The 17,032-nt window shown below is 34.6% G+C and overlaps 5 protein-coding genes across 12 annotated transcripts in view; 3 read left to right on the plus strand and 2 right to left on the minus strand.

Annotated features, from left to right (window-relative positions):
• LOC117166650 (uncharacterized) overlaps nt 1-6,840 on the plus strand; it is an 89,952-nt gene extending 83,112 nt beyond the window's left edge. For 2 of the 3 annotated variants that reach the window (XM_076617895.1, XM_033350811.2), the window contains exons 5-6: nt 2,236-3,195; nt 3,731-6,840. In XM_076617895.1, the coding sequence (XP_076474010.1) occupies nt 2,347-3,195; nt 3,731-4,183 (1,302 nt within the window). In that variant the 5' untranslated portion in view covers nt 2,236-2,346 and the 3' untranslated portion in view covers nt 4,184-6,840. Of the gene's footprint in view, nt 1-1,885; nt 2,163-2,235; nt 3,196-3,730 lie in introns of those variants that run through there. The other variant, XM_076617896.1, reaches the window with a different exon arrangement.
• On the minus strand, nt 6,759-7,762 carry Mrm2 (Mitochondrial rRNA methyltransferase 2). Its single transcript, XM_033350803.2, has one exon. The coding sequence runs from the start codon at nt 7,584-7,586 to the stop codon at nt 6,831-6,833; it is 756 nt and encodes a 251-aa protein (XP_033206694.1). The 5' UTR covers nt 7,587-7,762; the 3' UTR covers nt 6,759-6,830.
• Nucleotides 7,763-7,839: 77 nt separating this feature from the next.
• Nucleotides 7,840-15,314, plus strand: LOC117166641 (WD repeat domain phosphoinositide-interacting protein 3). Of its 4 annotated transcripts, none has more exons than XR_013058199.1 (8): nt 7,840-8,046; nt 8,763-8,936; nt 9,017-9,274; nt 9,349-9,550; nt 9,629-9,852; nt 9,942-10,066; nt 10,146-10,186; nt 15,219-15,314. XR_013058199.1 is itself a non-coding variant. In XM_033350800.2 (8 exons), the coding sequence occupies exons 2-7, from the start codon at nt 8,764-8,766 to the stop codon at nt 10,046-10,048; spliced, it is 900 nt and encodes a 299-aa protein (XP_033206691.1). In that variant the 5' UTR covers nt 7,866-8,046; nt 8,763; the 3' UTR covers nt 10,049-10,066; nt 10,146-10,932. The 4 variants fall into 4 exon arrangements, 2 of the variants coding, with proteins under 2 accessions (XP_033206690.1, XP_033206691.1); XR_013058198.1 differs by lacking the exon at nt 15,219-15,314 and adding an exon at nt 10,279-10,932; XM_033350800.2 differs by lacking the exon at nt 15,219-15,314 and having other exon boundaries at nt 7,866-8,046; nt 8,763-8,777; nt 8,842-8,936; nt 10,146-10,932.
• Nucleotides 10,758-14,253, minus strand: LOC117166647 (uncharacterized). 3 transcript variants are annotated; one of them, XM_033350807.2, is made up of 6 exons: nt 13,989-14,243; nt 13,176-13,298; nt 12,901-13,075; nt 12,695-12,780; nt 12,491-12,626; nt 10,758-11,997 (listed from the first exon to the last, which is right to left on the minus strand). In XM_033350807.2, exons 2-6 carry the CDS (start codon nt 13,254-13,256, stop codon nt 11,807-11,809), a joined length of 669 nt encoding a protein of 222 aa, XP_033206698.1. In that variant the 5' UTR covers nt 13,257-13,298; nt 13,989-14,243; the 3' UTR covers nt 10,758-11,806. The 3 variants fall into 3 exon arrangements, with proteins under 3 accessions (XP_033206698.1, XP_076474012.1, XP_076474013.1); XM_076617897.1 differs by having other exon boundaries at nt 12,695-13,075; nt 13,989-14,253; XM_076617898.1 differs by having other exon boundaries at nt 12,695-13,075; nt 13,176-13,722; nt 13,989-14,253.
• LOC117166645 (UPF0193 protein EVG1 homolog) lies at nt 15,219-16,901 on the plus strand. Its single transcript, XM_033350805.2, has 5 exons — nt 15,219-15,326; nt 15,605-15,738; nt 15,805-15,901; nt 16,082-16,225; nt 16,292-16,901. Exons 1-5 carry the CDS (start codon nt 15,230-15,232, stop codon nt 16,510-16,512), a joined length of 693 nt encoding a protein of 230 aa, XP_033206696.2. The 5' UTR covers nt 15,219-15,229; the 3' UTR covers nt 16,513-16,901.
• The last annotated feature ends 131 nt before the right edge of the window (nt 16,902-17,032 follow it).

A 17,032-nucleotide genomic window follows, 5' to 3' on the forward strand; every position in this document is an offset into this window, starting at 1 on the left:
CTCAGACACGTAATAATTCATACATTTTTCCTGGAAATCGTCGTGCAATCGGTTGACACGTTGCAGAACGAACGGTGTACTCGATATGATATCATCGTGTCTATAAAGATCAAGGATATCTTGCACGCGTTATCGATACGAGAGCCAAAAGAATATTAAAAACCAATACGAATATTTGCATAAAAAGGTTTTTACCGGTACCGCGAAGTAATTGTTTCTTAGCAACGTTTCTTCCTTGACGTTTGTCACTGTATTCTGCATGGTAACGAAACAAAGTATTTTCTTAAGTTCGAGCGTAACAAAATACCAAAACTAAACGCCAATGGTCAAAACGTTTTATTATAAATAAGATAATTGAAGCAATTCTGATCTCTGCGATACTACGATACTTTTCCAACGTATCGAACAACCAGCAAAATGTCATCTCGATCATATTCTAATATCGGTAGAATCGAGTGGAATAAGGAGAATGAAAGTACAACTATGACATTTCGTTTCAATCGTAAAATTCGAAACAACTGTATCATTCCTCCGTTTTGATATCTTTCTGCTCGTTCTCGTCTCTAGATCGCGTCGAACAACCGCGCGTATCGACGTTGCCTTTATCATACCTCGAGATCGATATTTAACTCGATAGAATAAGAAGAAGAAAGGTACGCAACAGGAATATCCATTGTAGCATTTCGTTCGAATCGCGAGACGTTGTCGCTCCGTTCTGATATCTTTTTTCCCATGAACGCGTTGCACGTATCGAGGACGTAACCGCGTACAGCAGCAAACGCAGTTTCTATCGTACCTTAAGATCGATAGTTTCACTCGATAGAACAACGAAAACGAAAGTAATAGAAGACAAAAACAAGTCGGAGGAGAAGGGGGAAGAAATTGATCGATCATCCGTGGCGTGGAATTTTATTTCGATCACGCAATCCAACGGCGCCATCCCACGTTCCTCCTCTTGTTCGCTGTTCAAGGTATCGAGGATGCCTGACACGTTCGTGAATCCGAATCTCGTGTTTGTACGGCCTATTCACGGCGTAGACATAATCGTGGCGTGGCTGCATAACGGTAAAAACAGATCGGCGTGCATTCACTTTTCCCCGTTGCGAGCGGAGTGCAGTTTCTATCGCATATACCAGACGAAGACTGCTACAGGCATGCAATACCTTTTAAAACTGACGAGTCATCGATCCACCCAGTCACCGTGTACAAATAACTCTAATGGAATTACCCTTTCCTTTCGGTGTTTCGTTTGGAGATCGGAGCCGATCCGCATCTGCCGCGATCCGCTCTCCCTATTCCAGATCGAATCGCAGAGTTCGATGAAATTAACGATCGCTACCGAATATCAACTTGATTACCGGAGTCTACGTTGTGCAAAGTACATTCTGATTAACCCTTTCGCTACAAGTATAGACACGTATACGCGTATTATAGGATATACATGTGTATACGCAGCAGTAAAATATCGACATACGTATGTACGTGTATCGCTGTCCATAAATCACAGGGCACTTGTTAATCTTAAACACAAATTTCCAGGGAACAGGTTTCTAATAAAATGTTCGAAACGGCATAATTCGGTTTTCCTTATGGCACACGCCGTAACTTTCTTTCTATAAATTTCATTCGTTCGAACGAGATGTTAATTAGCGTCCGATCGAACGAACTTCTACCTGTTAAATCCACTTATCTAAACGTGGAAAATTACAGATAGTAGAGAGAATCGCTGGACTCTTATCTCGTATTAGATTTACTCGTATCGCGAAGTTCGTAAGAACGTTTGAAAGAAATTTGAAAGAAAATCTGTATCGTTTTTTAGATATTCCAAGATTTATTGTCGTAGAATAAAATCTGGTGCCAATTAAAGACCGTTCGCTGGAATTTCAAGCAGAACCTCGTACCTTGTAATTCGTCAAATAAGTCTCCGAAACGTATAGATGCTATTTAAACGAGCGGTGTCTATTAAGGTTGAAAAGTAGGCTAACGTAGAGGCTGAAGATGATTCGATGCTCGAGTGAAAGCTCTGACAACTGAAGTCGAATGCAAACCTTGTGACACCATATACCTGCGTAATTTCTTCCTCCGTTCTAATTGCTCACAGAATTTTAAACGTAACTCGATATATTATGTTGCCGAAAATTGATTTCTTCTTTTATACAAACGTACGTATAATATCGTCTTAAGTCGCAATTTTCCGTCTTCTCTGTTACGTAATTTTCAATTTCTTATTTGCAGACGATTCCGGTGTGTCAAGGTTCGAGGGGAAGGTGACGAGCAGGTTTCAGACGAGAATCTTCAAGATAGCTCGAACGAATCCGGCAAGAAACCTCGTCGACAGAAACGAACATGCTCGTGATAAACCAGCGTCAAAGGCATCCTTGTTGGAGGATGCTGCTCGCCATCGTCATTTTATCCGGCCTCATTAGGTATTGCGAACCAATGTCCACGAAGAGGCTAACAGACTCGTCTCCATCGTCGTTACCTACGTTATCGAGAAGTTCCGGCGAATCGAGGTCACAGAATCTTGGCTCGCCGAGTGATCTAGCCTGGCAAGCTTGGCTCCTTCTGGGCTCGCAAACAGGGGGACACTCTAGCTTGGATTCCGCCAGTTTTCTTAAACGAATCACGCCTAAGAGCGTATTCATCGCTCCTGAACTACCAGCTTGTCCCGATGGATATCGAGCGGACACGATGGGCAGATGCGTGAAAAGAGTGATCATCAATCCTCAAGCTCACATCGGTTTCCTTTTGCAACAATTGAACAACAGATATAGTAACCAAGCTGGTGGTCCCGAAGCGTCGTCTAATAATAAAAAAAAGTCCAGTGGCCCGCTGCAGCTGAACATCCCGTTGTTTTCCGACACGAACACCAAATCGGTTCCGGTAAACCACGAGGAAACCAGAGGAGACCACTCGATAAACATACCGATCGTGGTTCCTTCGAGAGAGGATGTGCAAGTAGAGGAGATAGAAGAGGAGGTGGAGGAAGTGAAGGAGGTAGAAGAAACGAAGAACGTAGAAAAAGTAAAGGATTTGATAGAAACGAAGAACGTAGAAGAAGCGACGGACGTAATAGAAGTGAAGAGCGTAAAAGAAGCGAAGGACGTAATAGAAGTGAAGAGCGTAAAAGAAGCGAAGGACGTAATAGAAATGAAGAACGTAGAAGACATGGAAGACATAGAAGAACCGAAGGAGGTAATAAAACGAACGGGCTTTTTTACTCGTAAGAGCGGTATTCATAAATGGATCAAGTTCTTTCGATCAAAATGAGCACAAACAATGTCGTTCAAAGCGTTGGACATTGTGTTCCGTTCTACCATGTTTCGCTAGAATTTTAGTAAAGTACGAGCTAGATGACACCGTATTTAGACTCATTTTCATTGAAAAAATCTTACTTGTTCGTTCGTAATACGATCATCAACGTATAATAACAAGTACAATAGAATTAAAAATAGAGTTAATAGAGTACAATAGAGTTAAAAATTCTGTGTCGATTATATTGCACTTGCAGGTTATTCAAAACATTCAAACGAAGCTATAATTATTACTTTGAATATTCTTTGTTCTTTGAACATCCTTGCTAGAGTTATCCTTGCTTTATCGAATTAAAAAACATGATCCAAGCCACTATTATTCCAAGCTTCGAATAACGAACCCTAACGGTCAAAGTAACTTTATCCAATACTTGGTCGAATTAAAATTTTACCGATCTGTATTTATGTTGTATCAGACGCTGAACACCAGCGAAGGAAACGAGGAGGAGGAAGAGGAGGAGGAGGAAGAGGAAGAGGAGAACGAACCCAGTGTCACCCCTGGGAACACCACTATTTCTGACGAGCCTTCAGAAAACGACGAAGAAGATCAGAGTACCGCGTCTACGCTCGACACGATAGTCCCCGTAGCGGAGTTCGTAGACGATACGAACGACACGAATTTCTCCGACGTGATCGACTATAAGATCCCGATCGATCTCCCCACGCCGTTGAATATATCCAACGTAAGAGCAACGAACGCTAGCGACGATCAAGAATTGTGGGGCGAAGAGTCGCAACTCTTGAACTCGACCGAAGTGTCACCGATGTTAATTCTTCTTTCATCGACGACAACGATGTCACCGAATTCGATAGCACCTGAGATAGAACTAGAACTGGCCAACAGTACTCGGAGGACTGTTCAATTGTAGTATTGTTCTCCGTTTATTAGATCTGTTTCTTTTCCTTTAACTCAACTTCCTCTCGTGGAGGAACTACGATTGATGATACCTGACCCTACTACCGGGGTCACAAGCATCTTCTTCGTGAGTTCGTGAACCTAAATCCCGGCACGTGCGTACGACATTGCGTATAAACTACACGTAGTAACGCTATATATGTAATGTTATCGTAATTCATAATTCGACTGTACGAAAGCAAATTGCTGGATTTACCTTAGGACGCTATTTTCTTGTCACCGAGTATTGCAATTAAAATTATTCTTCGGTATTTTATCTTTCACCTGTTTCTTATCGTTTCTTATTTATTTCTTATACGAAAAACGCAAGATCGACTAATTTGCGATTATTTCTCTTATTATCGTCACATCAACGACTTTTAAAGAAGATGGTCTTGTGACAATCGAACCAGACAATGATCCGTGATCCATCAATTGTATATACAAGTTTTCCTTTTTGAGCTCAACTCTTTGAATTGAGGTCATATCTGAATTGAGATCTGAGACATATTTGACGTTTTACCCTGACTAATTTATTACAATAACTTATTTTTAAAATATGTTTTTAATTTTTGACTATAATTTCAGTTTCATCGTCAACAACACATCTGCGCTGATATGTTTCTATTAAATTAAGTTGTGCGTGCATGGATGTAACATATAGTATTAGTATCAAAATATTAAAAAAAAGAATGTTTTATAAAGAATGACATAGAAGAGTTAAATAGGATCTATGGATCTTCGCAAAGAATCAATCAAAATCTTACCACGTTTTCATAATACTGAAATTCATATATGGACGCGTGCTTGTAATAATAATATGACATAGTAAGAACGCGCATTTGTATACTCGTATAATCACAAATTACGACATTTTCTATCGAATCATGAAAAGATCATCTTCGAAAATACCCGTGTACTATGTATATGTATATGCACCGAAATCTGAGTTCACCAACTCACGGAGAACATGCTTGTGACCCCGGTATATCGAATCAGACTGATTTTAGCGGTATTTGCTTTATTTATAGAACATTTATAGAACAGAGAAATCATGAATCCCTCTGTCACGAATAAATCTCTCGAAAGAGGTGCGCGTTAATCTGCTCGGCAGCGACCAAGTATTGTCCATACAGCTTCATCATGTGCGTCATCGTGTCTGCTCTTGTACGGAGAAACATAAACTGTTGCGATCGTACTTTCTTTCTTGAAATTTGTTTTTTTTTTTTCTTCTTTTTATACGTGGATTAAAAAAGGCAGAGAGAAAGACAGAGAGAGAGAGAGAGAGAGAGAGGGAGAGAGAGAGAAAGAAGAGAATTGTAGAACACGTGCTTTGGAATTTTGATATAGAACGTAAAGAAAAGATATTGTGATGTAAAAAAAACGAATCTCTATCTTATTTTAACACAAATCTTTTTAAAATTTGTTTAGTTTAGGCGTATACGCGGTATTATTTCTTTTAGGATATTATAATTGAACAAAATTAATGAAAATTACTTTATGTACAAATTAGTGACAGTTTCACTATGAAAACGTATCTACTAGTAATATGACATTTTCCTATAAGAATATTAATAAATAAGTAAAAAATTCGTTTCGCTTAAGAAACTTAAATATTTGTTACCTTCTTTTAATTTAATTTTTAAATTCCAAATTGTAACTGCGTGTATCAACCAAGATCGAATGTAGTGATATTTAATTTTCATCGAGATGTGATTGACCATAACTGAAGGAAATCATCATATTAAATTCTATGAAGAACAATGAACACTTGCATCTGCAAAAATCGCAACACTCTATGTCTCTCCAGTGTAATTGAGTCGAAGCTTACACCTACATTGTATAGCGAAAATACGTATCTATGTAGTATGAATGTTTTCGGTATGCGATTTGATCATTGTTCTATGAAAGCGCAGCGCTCCGAAGATAATGCTCGGAACAGTGTGAATCGGAATCACCTCGTCGTTTAGCTTTACGACCGTTGTTACGATAATTCTTTTCCACTTTTTACACGTACGATAACTTTTTTGTACGAAAATACGCGGTAGAATGCATGCAATTACGGAAAAAAAAATTCTTATTATCAGCATTCATCAGATACCATTCGAATTTTTGACGAAATGAAATTATATCTAATTACGTGTGATTATCACGTAGGTACGAAACGAAAGTTACGAATCTGACATCGCGGCCAGTAAATCTTTTTTACTGCTCTACGTATGCTTCGATGTGGTGTGTAATCTCTCTTTCTCATCTATTTGAATGTTGGTTCGTGTACATATTAATTTTATTAAGAGAAATTGTATATACAACGCATAATTAAGAAGCGTCATCGGCGTTTTAAATGTGTATTAATTGTAACTGTATAAAAATATTATTGTATTATTTATAGCTAAATATATCGATGTATATTACACATTGTCGTGTCGTGTCGTGTAGGAGTCGTTAGATCGCAGAATGGAAGAACTTATAAAAATCACTCGATGTTGGTCCTGTACCAAAATATCATGCTTTGTTATTATTTACAACCTTCCAGGCATGATAAGCGATTATGTTACAAATCATTTTATTCATTAAGCATTTTTTATTGTACATAACTTAATTGTTAAAGAAACTGCATGTTACGTTGTATTACTGGATGTACTTTTTATTCCTTTGAATCCCCTAGCTATGAAAAACTTCTCTGTAGACTCGTCTCTCGTTGCCTCCGGTCTTATGGATTTTACATATTTATAAAATTTTATCAAATCTTTCTCAAATTGTTGAGATTTTCCACCGTCCCATATTTTACAGACAAATGTTCCATTTCTTTCACTAACTTGTAAAGCAAATTTCAAAGCAATATATGCGAGTTGTATTATCATCTCATGATCTAAGTCTCTTATGCCAGACGCATTTGGTGCCATATCCGATAAAACTACATTAGGTTTTTTACCATTTAAATGTTTTAGAAGTAGATTTCGAGATGCTGGATCAGTAAAGTCCATGCCACTCAATAATTTTGCACCTTCGATCGGATATATAGGTTGCTTGTCTATTCCAAAAACAGTTCCAACATCGCCACCTTCCTTAGCATTTGCATTTGTTGCTTTAATAGCAACTTGTGTCCAACTGCCAGGAGCAGCCCCACAATCAATTACGATATGACCTGGCTGCAATATTTTAAATTTATCATTGATTTCTAACAGTTTGTATGCACTTCTACATCTATAGTTTTCTTTTCGAGCCATCTCCACGTAAGGATCTTTTAACTGTCTTACAAGCCATAATTGCGAGCTATGCTTCTTCCCTTTTAAATCTTTTGGTACTTCTCGAAATAATGTAGTACAACTATGCAAGTCCCTTAATATCAAAAGATTTCGAGAAAAATGCTTCATGATATAACCTAGCTAAATGCTGGCAATGTTTAAAAAAGAGCTTCATATGCAAAATATATATACACAAATGAATCGTCTTCTTATTTTTATAATTCAGTTACTATTCGATCATTCATTACACAAAATTACTCATACAAATTAAACATCGTCTAAATAATATTGTAACACTTAATGTGGTCGAATATAATATCTTGTATAGTTGTAAACTACGATTCGGCTCAAGCACATATCAGCTGATTAATACAAATGAATACGCATGCGTAGAGATTCTATGATGGTGACGGAACTTCGTAGTTACAAAAAATATCTCATGTGCTTGCCGGCGAAGATGTGATAGAATTCCACGGGTAATGATCGTTTGAACGAATGTTGCGATTAAAATAGTGATTTACAATGAACCTAACCACAGGGAATCCTCACGGAAACGGTTTGCTTTACGCTGGTTTCAATCAGGATCAAGGTACGTGACCGAGTGTGCTACATTTGACAGACCAGTCATGTACTGTCAAATTTATTTTTTTACTCCTAACCTTTGCATCTAACACCTGTCGAATAAATTTATCGTAATTTCACTTTTCTATACGATTAATATCAATTTAACCTGAAAAAATATCTTTCCATCAAACTCTGTTCGCTTAAAATGGCTAAAATGAAAGAATTTATTATCACTTTCTTCTTTTTAACCTCATTCGTGTACAATTATTCCAAATTTTTGATAATAGCTTTGCATTGAACATATTTTATAAAGTTATTTATAAATCATTCGTATGACCCATTATGTTTTAATTATTTAAATTTCTTTTTCAATTATATTATTAGAATTTCCTTTTAATTGTTTATAATGAATTGTTTTAAAACTCATTGGTTTTATTTGAATTATTAGAAAATCTATTTTTATATTTCATTTCTATCTCTCTTATACGTTTCTCACTCTTTTACATATATCGTATAATCGTACAATATGATATTATTCCATAAAGAGTACCATGATAATCATTCAACTGTGGTGGTTTATCTTCTTAGTGTTCTATGTGTCAAATAAGGAATATATATATATACATATATATCGAATACCATATTGTGATTTTAAAGGGAAAAGACCTTGTAATGTAACTGTGTAATGTAAGAGAATAGATAACAATATCTTAATTGTTTGTATAATCTTTCCATTTGTAGGATGTTTCGCTTGTGGTATGGAAAATGGCTTCAGAGTATATAATTGTGATCCTTTAAAAGAAAAAGTACGTCATTTCAGTGATGGAGGCCTTGGTTATGTGGAAATGCTATTCAGGTGTAACTATTTAGCATTAGTTGGTAGTGGAGCAAAACCTATGTATCCAACAAATAAAGGTAACATATTTTATATATTTTCTCTATCTTAAAATAAATAAAGCGGATTATTTGTGATTTATTTTATATAAATCTTGCAGTTATGATATGGGATGACCTTAAAAAATTACCAGCAATTACTTTAGAGTTCAATGCTCCTGTAAGGGGTGTTAAATTAAGAAGAGATAGGATAGTAGTAATTTTAGAAGGAGTTATAAAAGTATATACGTTTACGCAAAATCCTCAGCAACTTCACGTGTTTGAGACTAATCCAAATCCCAGAGGTCTATGTGTCTTATGTCCAAATAGTAGTAATTCCTTGCTTGCTTTTCCTGGTAGAAAAAATGGACACGTTCAAGGTAAATTTTAAGCAAGAAACTTTGGTCTTCTACATTCTTTAAATTTATAAAATAACTTGTTTTCATTATTACAGTGATAGATTTGGCTAATACGGAGAAGCAGCCATTAAATATTGAAGCGCATGAAACACCTTTATCATGTATAGCTTTAAACTTACAAGGTACTAGACTAGCTACAGCTTCAGAAAAAGGAACCTTAATAAGAGTATTCGAAACACAGACTGGAAATATGATTAACGAGTTAAGAAGGGGAGCTAATCATGCAAATATTTACTGGTAATTAAAACGAAATATTTTATAAACAGTTAGATATTACTAAAGTAATATTAATCATTTAAATTTATATTATTATAGCATTAATTTCAACCATGATTCAACTTGGTTGTGTGTAGCAAGTGATCATGGAACTGTACACGTTTTTGCTGTAGAAGATCAAAAATTAAATCGTCAGTCTAGTTTAGCATCTGCTACTTTCCTGCCAAAATACTTTAGTTCCAGCTGGAGCTTTTGTAAATTTCAAGTTCCAGGTGGTCCACAATGTATGTGTGCATTTGGAACTGATAACAATAGTATTATAGGTCAGTATTATAAAGTAATATATTCAGAAATGTACATATATAGCGTGGTAATGATTTCTTACATAACAATGGTTTTTTTGTTGTTACAGTAATATGTGCAGATGGTAGTTATTATAAATTTGTGTTTAACAATAAAGGTGAATGTACGAAAGATTTTTATGCACAGTTCCTCGAATTAACAGATGACAAAATGTGATTGGAAAATAAGGAAGAGGTAAACTATACACTGATTAGTATATACTGATTATGAAGTGATTAAATAAAAATGTATATCTTTAACATTATGTCTTCAGTATTCATTGGATGAGATCACATGGAATAGTTTATATGGAAAGTGAGTACTGTGTTGTTATTTGAAGTCGTATTATATGGTAGAGGACCAAATGAAAAGTACTATTGTTTGTTGGTGTTATGTCCACTGTGCAGAACTGTGCTAACTATATGATATAAAAAGAACTTTAAGGAGCGCTAGAAGGCCTATTTCTGAGATGTTTACTTATGGAACTATACGTTCTTAGATGTTACACGCAAAAAGAAGAACTCGATGTTTATGAGCTTTGCTTAATATATCAGTGTAAAAGGCAATTTTCTTACACATAAATTGAACAATCTTTTAACTAACGCTGATGCAAATATATAAGGAATATCATTCAGAAAGTAATTCAACAATTTTTAATTCGTTATGCTCGGCAATTAAATCATACGTATTTTTTTATATTTATTTTATAGAATTACAAATGTCTAATTTAACATAACAGAAAATATATGATGTTCAAATATATTCCGTATTTTTCGTATTTTGTATCATAAATGTTGACGAATTACCGTAAAACTATGAAATTTGGCTACTTGTCGATCGTATTCGATAATTAACCAACTAAAAAAATGAGACGTGTATAACGTAATCGAGTTTTATAACCTTTATTTTTATTTTTATCATTTCATACATTTAATATACATATACACAAGAAATACCTACATTCAGTTATTGTTATTGAAATATTACCACAAAATGTGAAGTTTGTAGTGTCACAAAGAAGTTGGGATCGAATATAAAATAAAAATGATCATGAGACGAAACGCTGTATTTGTTTATAATAAAATATAAATAATATTGATCAGTTGCAAGCATGTATTTTATTTCTTTTTTTTTTTTTGTTTTGTAATATATATATATGTATATATACATATATGTATATATTATGCGAAATTTGATGAAAAGTCTTACGCAACATTAGTAATTAAAATTCAGTCTTACAGAAAGAGAATACACGTTGCTAAACCAAAGCTTTTTAACCTAGAGTCGTTGTTAAATTGAAAATTTTTTACAATTTGTCATGGTATCGGGTTTGAAATGAAAAAAAATATATATATATAATATATATATATTATATTACGATATATGCGTCATCGCATTTCGATATGCAGTTTAGATTTACATTAGGAATATTGTAATTATTCATCTCTGTGCGTTGTTCGAAATTTCAAGATATCATTAAAAAACAACGCGAAGCTCTTAACAATTAATCATAATATATGAACAATAACACGTATAATAATACGAAGCAGGCTTTTTGTACTGCAGATTTATTTTGAGCTTTTGTAAAATGGAACATCTCCATCGTGTTATGTATAGAAATAAGATGCACAGTGTTTTTCTAACATAAATTTACCGCACCTTTCTCATTCGTCTTTCCTTCCTTTTGTTCAATTATCGTCAAAGACGGAACACGTTGACATTTGACTAGATTACAAAATTTTACATGACAAGATTGAATCCGTAGGCCTTGTTGGCAGACCGAGGGTGATCTTAAAATTTGTTTAAAAAACACTGTCATTTGAAAGGTACTTCCCGATAACGAGAGCTCTTGCCATCGAACGCAACCTTTCTCATTCATTGTAACGAATAAATCCGACTTTCTGTCGCTATCTCTATATCTTTGTTTAATAATCTTTAAACCTCGAAAGGTTTATTCGCGCCCGCCTTAACGGCTTTCGATTTTTTCACGACTGGAACTGCAGGCTTTTTCTTCACGCCATGAAGAACGTGGGTCAGTCCTTTCTTAGTCTCGAGACTCTTGTAAGCGCTGTACACGACGAGCCACACGTAAGAATTACTGATTGCGACGAGCAGAACGATTATGCCTGGAAAAGAAACAACTTTCGATAACGATATAAATCAGAAATTTCCGAAATGGTAGAAATTTTTGGTCGACGATAGATATGTCATGAATATACTAAATTGGTGCATATGAAATTTCGTCTTTCAAAAGTTTCATATTAACAAGTGAACGCATGTCTTAAAGTCTATAGGAAATAATAAAATAAAATTTTGCCGTATCGCTCATACATAATTCTTATACATCCAATCTTGCACTTATGGATTATTTCGTTATCATTTCGTTAGATATTTAAATGAATTATTCCAGAATAAAGAAAGTATAAAAGTAGCATTGGAATAATTTTATAACCTAAAGTTGACAGTTCATACGAACACAGAATATTGAGATCAGGTAATTGGTAGAAAGATTATATACATACAATTACGTAGAAGTTATTTGAAGGTTTCATACGCACCGATATAACAATTTAGTATTTGTTATAATAATTTGCTCGTTTCGTTCGTTTATCAACTTACGTTCACAAATATCAGCATTGCCTCCGAGCGTAGCAATAAACGGGCAGCCTTGTTCTACCACGAACACAGAAATTGTCAACGCCGATATTATCGTCATCATGACCACCAACCAGGGCGCCATGAAGTGGCGATTGTTCTACGGAAAGAAACAACTTGTCTTACCACGAAATTATTCTCGAGAATGACTACGTAAACTGTAATTACCGCCAGCACACCGTACAACAGCAGGATAGTGGAAATAAAATGTATCACTGTGATCACCAGACCGCAATATATCGAGTACACCGTTTCTAAACACGTGTAAAAGATTTTGAAAATTGATGTATAATGAGCGAATAGCAGAGATAAACAGTTAAATGAATGCGAAAGTATTACAATATAAAATATTTGTAAGATTATATTGTAAGCACCAGTTGCATTATGGTGCGCCATATCCATTTTCTTAGTATTTAGATGATTAGACGATATATCTTCTAAGGCTTCTCTCTCGAGAGCATCCTCTGTGTCCCTTACTACCATTTCTTGAATTCCCATTGTGTGTACTAGTGCCAGCACGAAGAATGTCATATTGAATCCTGATATAAGCTGTGTTAAAAAATGAAGTAATTTAATATAATTTAATGCATGCTAATTTCTTATGTGTTTCTTACACAGTGGTAATAATTAAACGATAGATCATATTTACCAACTGAAATACTGCTATTAACACTGTACCCTCTTCCAGGTTAAAATAATGCACGAAATTCTTTAACAGTCCCACCTTCATTTTGCCTATTCTTTTTAATAAAACGCTGTACGATTATTATTCCTGAAAACATATAGAAATAATAAAAATTTACATCCAACGATTGAAGCGATTCCTGTGATAAAGAGACAGTTCCACTTTCCACAAATTTGGGAACATTCAAAGAAATCAGCACACAATCAATTAGAACCAAATCATTATTTGGAACGTGCCATCAATTCAGTGTCAACTAACATTCGTAGTAATAAATTTGTGTACTTTTGATTGTGAAATCTATACCTTTCTTTTCTCTTCCAATAAATGCAATTTAAATATTGGAGCTGCCTTCTATCGCTGAAAATCTTTCAATCTTTATCAGATCCAAGCATCAATGAAGGAAAACAACAATAGAAACATCGTTCAAAATTTGTATACCGATTTGTGTACCGTGTGATGAAGAATTCACACCAGAGTCTCCAATTATCAAGCGCAGCATCAAATATATCGACTATCATACAAAATACAAAAGTTCGCTGTAATGATCGCAGCAGTCCTTTGAATTAATATTCTAAATAAAAAATCGCAACCCCCGGAGGTTACAAACAAGGTCACTATTATGTACCGTGGTGTACATACAACGATAACAATAATACAAAAATAAAGAAGAAACAGAAAAAGGAAGTGTGAGGCTCGATGGAGAATGCAGTCGCGCTCCAGGTTGAAGATTCGTCGCTTTCGAATGGAAAGCGAGTGACGCGATATGTCGTTACTCACCTCGCGGAAAAAGGAGCACGGAATATCACTGGAACGTAGTTCACAATGAGAATCAATAACTTTCACTGTCTCTCGCTTGGACGAAAGCGAAAGATGCGATTGTCAAATGAAATGGAATCACACGAAGAATAGAGAACTTGCCATGAAAATATGTTGCTCCAGTTTTGGTAGCCTCTTTAAGAGGCTATCGAGAGCGAACGATAATTCAGAGGGATGACCGTTTGTCTGCGTTCGACGCACAAAGCGCGAGTTTACCTCGTCCAAGGGATTGAAACGTAACCCCTAGCGGTAGATTAAACGACATGCGCACCACACACCGATCCTCTGCCGCATCCTTCAAGATGCATCCGTTCTCAATTGATCATTGATTGCTAGTTCCGCAAAATGATTAATTCTCGACCCGATAGATCTGAGTTATTCGAAAGCTTGTTTTCAGTTTTATTGATCCGCGATTAAGATTGAAAGTGTTTTAAATGGGGTGTGGTTTATCAGGGTTTGTGGTATGGTTTATTATTGATTTACTGATTATGTGGGTGTTCTGTGCAAAGAGATATTAATATATACATATATATTGCGCTTCATACAAAACAGATAAATTGATGTTAAATGTGGAGGATGTTTATTTTTTACCCAAATACAATTAGTTGGACATCTGTATTTTATTCTATACATTTATATATATTATGTTATATTATATAATTTATATTTTATTTCATCTATATTTTATAAGGAATTTGTTTATTATTTAGTCGGTTTTCCTTAAAATAGATTATTAAACCGATATTTTGAAACAATCGTATTTTAACAAATTATTATGCCTTACAACGTATTGTGCCTTAACTTTTGTTTTATCGCGTATAGTATTTTAACTTCGATAAATCTCTTTGCATACGGTACAATTCCTATTATCGAAAGGTAGTATGATTGTTTTAAAATATCCATAAATGCTTCAATTTCGTTGAAATCGTTTATATTCCATTACTACGTTGAAACGAATGCCATATGATTGTTTTATTGTCAACGTGTATCGTGGAAGTTTGAATCACAGTTCAAAAGTTGGTTCGATCGAGATTGAATCATTTTCAAAGTAGTCATAGAAACGCGACACGGACGCGGCCCTCCATACTCGTATCGTGGTTGTCTTTTGAACGTAACACGAATTGTGACAGTTCGTTCGTAGCTTTTAAACTATGATAACGTGCTGATAGCCTCGATATACGATCTTTCCAGGAGGTTAAAAAATGGATCAGAAATATCAGAGAGTGGAGATGGGGGTGGGTGCGTTTCATCACCCACCGAGAGCAAAATACAGCGAGGAGACGAAGAATTTGATCAAACGTAAGCAAATTCACCGAAAACTTAATCAAACGGTTTTTAAATTCCTTACTTGAAATAATTTTTGTATTTCATTTTTCTTGTATTTATATCGAATTAGGAATACGATAGTGTTGCAACAAACAGGAACCCATTAAACATTTTCTTATTGTTTAATAGAATCATTAATGTCTTCGCAAGAACATATTAATAGGTTTAATTTTTCTCTTATAAAGTACTTAATATTGATTTACGTTATTTTTCTTGTCGAAATGAACATTTTGACAAATCTGTGATCTTAGTTCTAATGGAAGAATCCAAAGTGAGTATGATGAAAAGAAAATCTATTCAAGAAGCGATTAACAAAGGTGAATCCTTGCCAGCTGCTGTGGAAAGATCGGAAACAGGATCGAATAAGCATAATTTAGGATATCAGGTAGAATTAATAAGTTCAGATTAACGGGCAACAAGAAAATGAAATTAATAAAATCTATCTATGTAGGTTTTAATGCCTACCGTTTGGAAAAAACGATCGCAAGATACGATTATTAAAAGCGGCGCGTATGAGAGGGAACAATATAGAAGAACATCTCCTTTACGTAAGTTTATATCGGTCTTTTACATAATGATTGGACTGTACAAATATTTATTATAATAATAAAATACTTATTTGCATCAAATAAGATTAGAAGTTAATAGCTTCCTGATTTGAGACCAAGTTTTGTAATAGATTTTTATCTAAATTTACGTGTATTTATATTCTCATTATTAACATTCAGGTAATACAGAAAAGCAAAAGCGTCATTTAGCATGCATGATGGCGTATGGAAAGGACATGCCAGAAACTCCTCGTGGTCCAAGGATTCTTCATAAAGCGAGACGAGAACCACGCTTTCCTGATACCAGTGATCCTATCGATGATTGTATATAACTAAAATAAATAGCTATATTATGTTCTTGTTCTAATATACTTTCTCTTATTTTTTTAGTGGTTCGTGGAATTCAAGAAAGAATGGAGTTTTTAAGCGACATGGAATGTCTTGGAATGGGGAAAAAATATCGTCTTACAATACAACAAGAAATAGCGCATAAATTACGATTGATCGAATCTGTAGACAAGCAGAGATCGAAGGAAATTCGAAAAGAGATCAGAGAACTTGAAAGACCATTGCCAAAACCATTTCCTTTAGGACAGCTAGATGACAATTAATAATTTTTATAATTCACGGCCTTTTATACTTAACCAATTTATATTTTTTATAAAGTTTACAGAACATATATTATAAAGTATTTTAGATAAACCAAGCGATAGGTATAATAAAATAACAAAACGTCAATATATACAATATATTATTCTACTTATATAAAACTGTCAGAGGACAAGCAATTCGTATAACTAGAATTCACATTTTTTGTTCATATAATGGACAGTATGTTCATATAATTAGACACTAACTAAAATTTCACTTAAATAAATGGAGTTTTACGATGTTTTTACACAAGTTTTTCATATTTCGATAATTTACAATTTCAATTGATACGTATATACGTACATATTCGATACACAGAATATTTATATACGACGATGTAATAATAATGGCATAATAAATACAATTTATGCATATAACACATAACATTTATATATAATAGATTTTTAATATTATATAATATTAAATAATTCTTTGGAACGCAAAACTTCAGAGTTACGAATTTGCCGCGCTCGAATCGTA

Source organism: Bombus vancouverensis, chromosome 4 (assembly GCF_051014615.1).
Source record: "Bombus vancouverensis nearcticus chromosome 4, iyBomVanc1_principal, whole genome shotgun sequence".
In the NCBI taxonomy this organism is placed as follows: domain Eukaryota; kingdom Metazoa; phylum Arthropoda; class Insecta; order Hymenoptera; family Apidae; genus Bombus; species Bombus vancouverensis.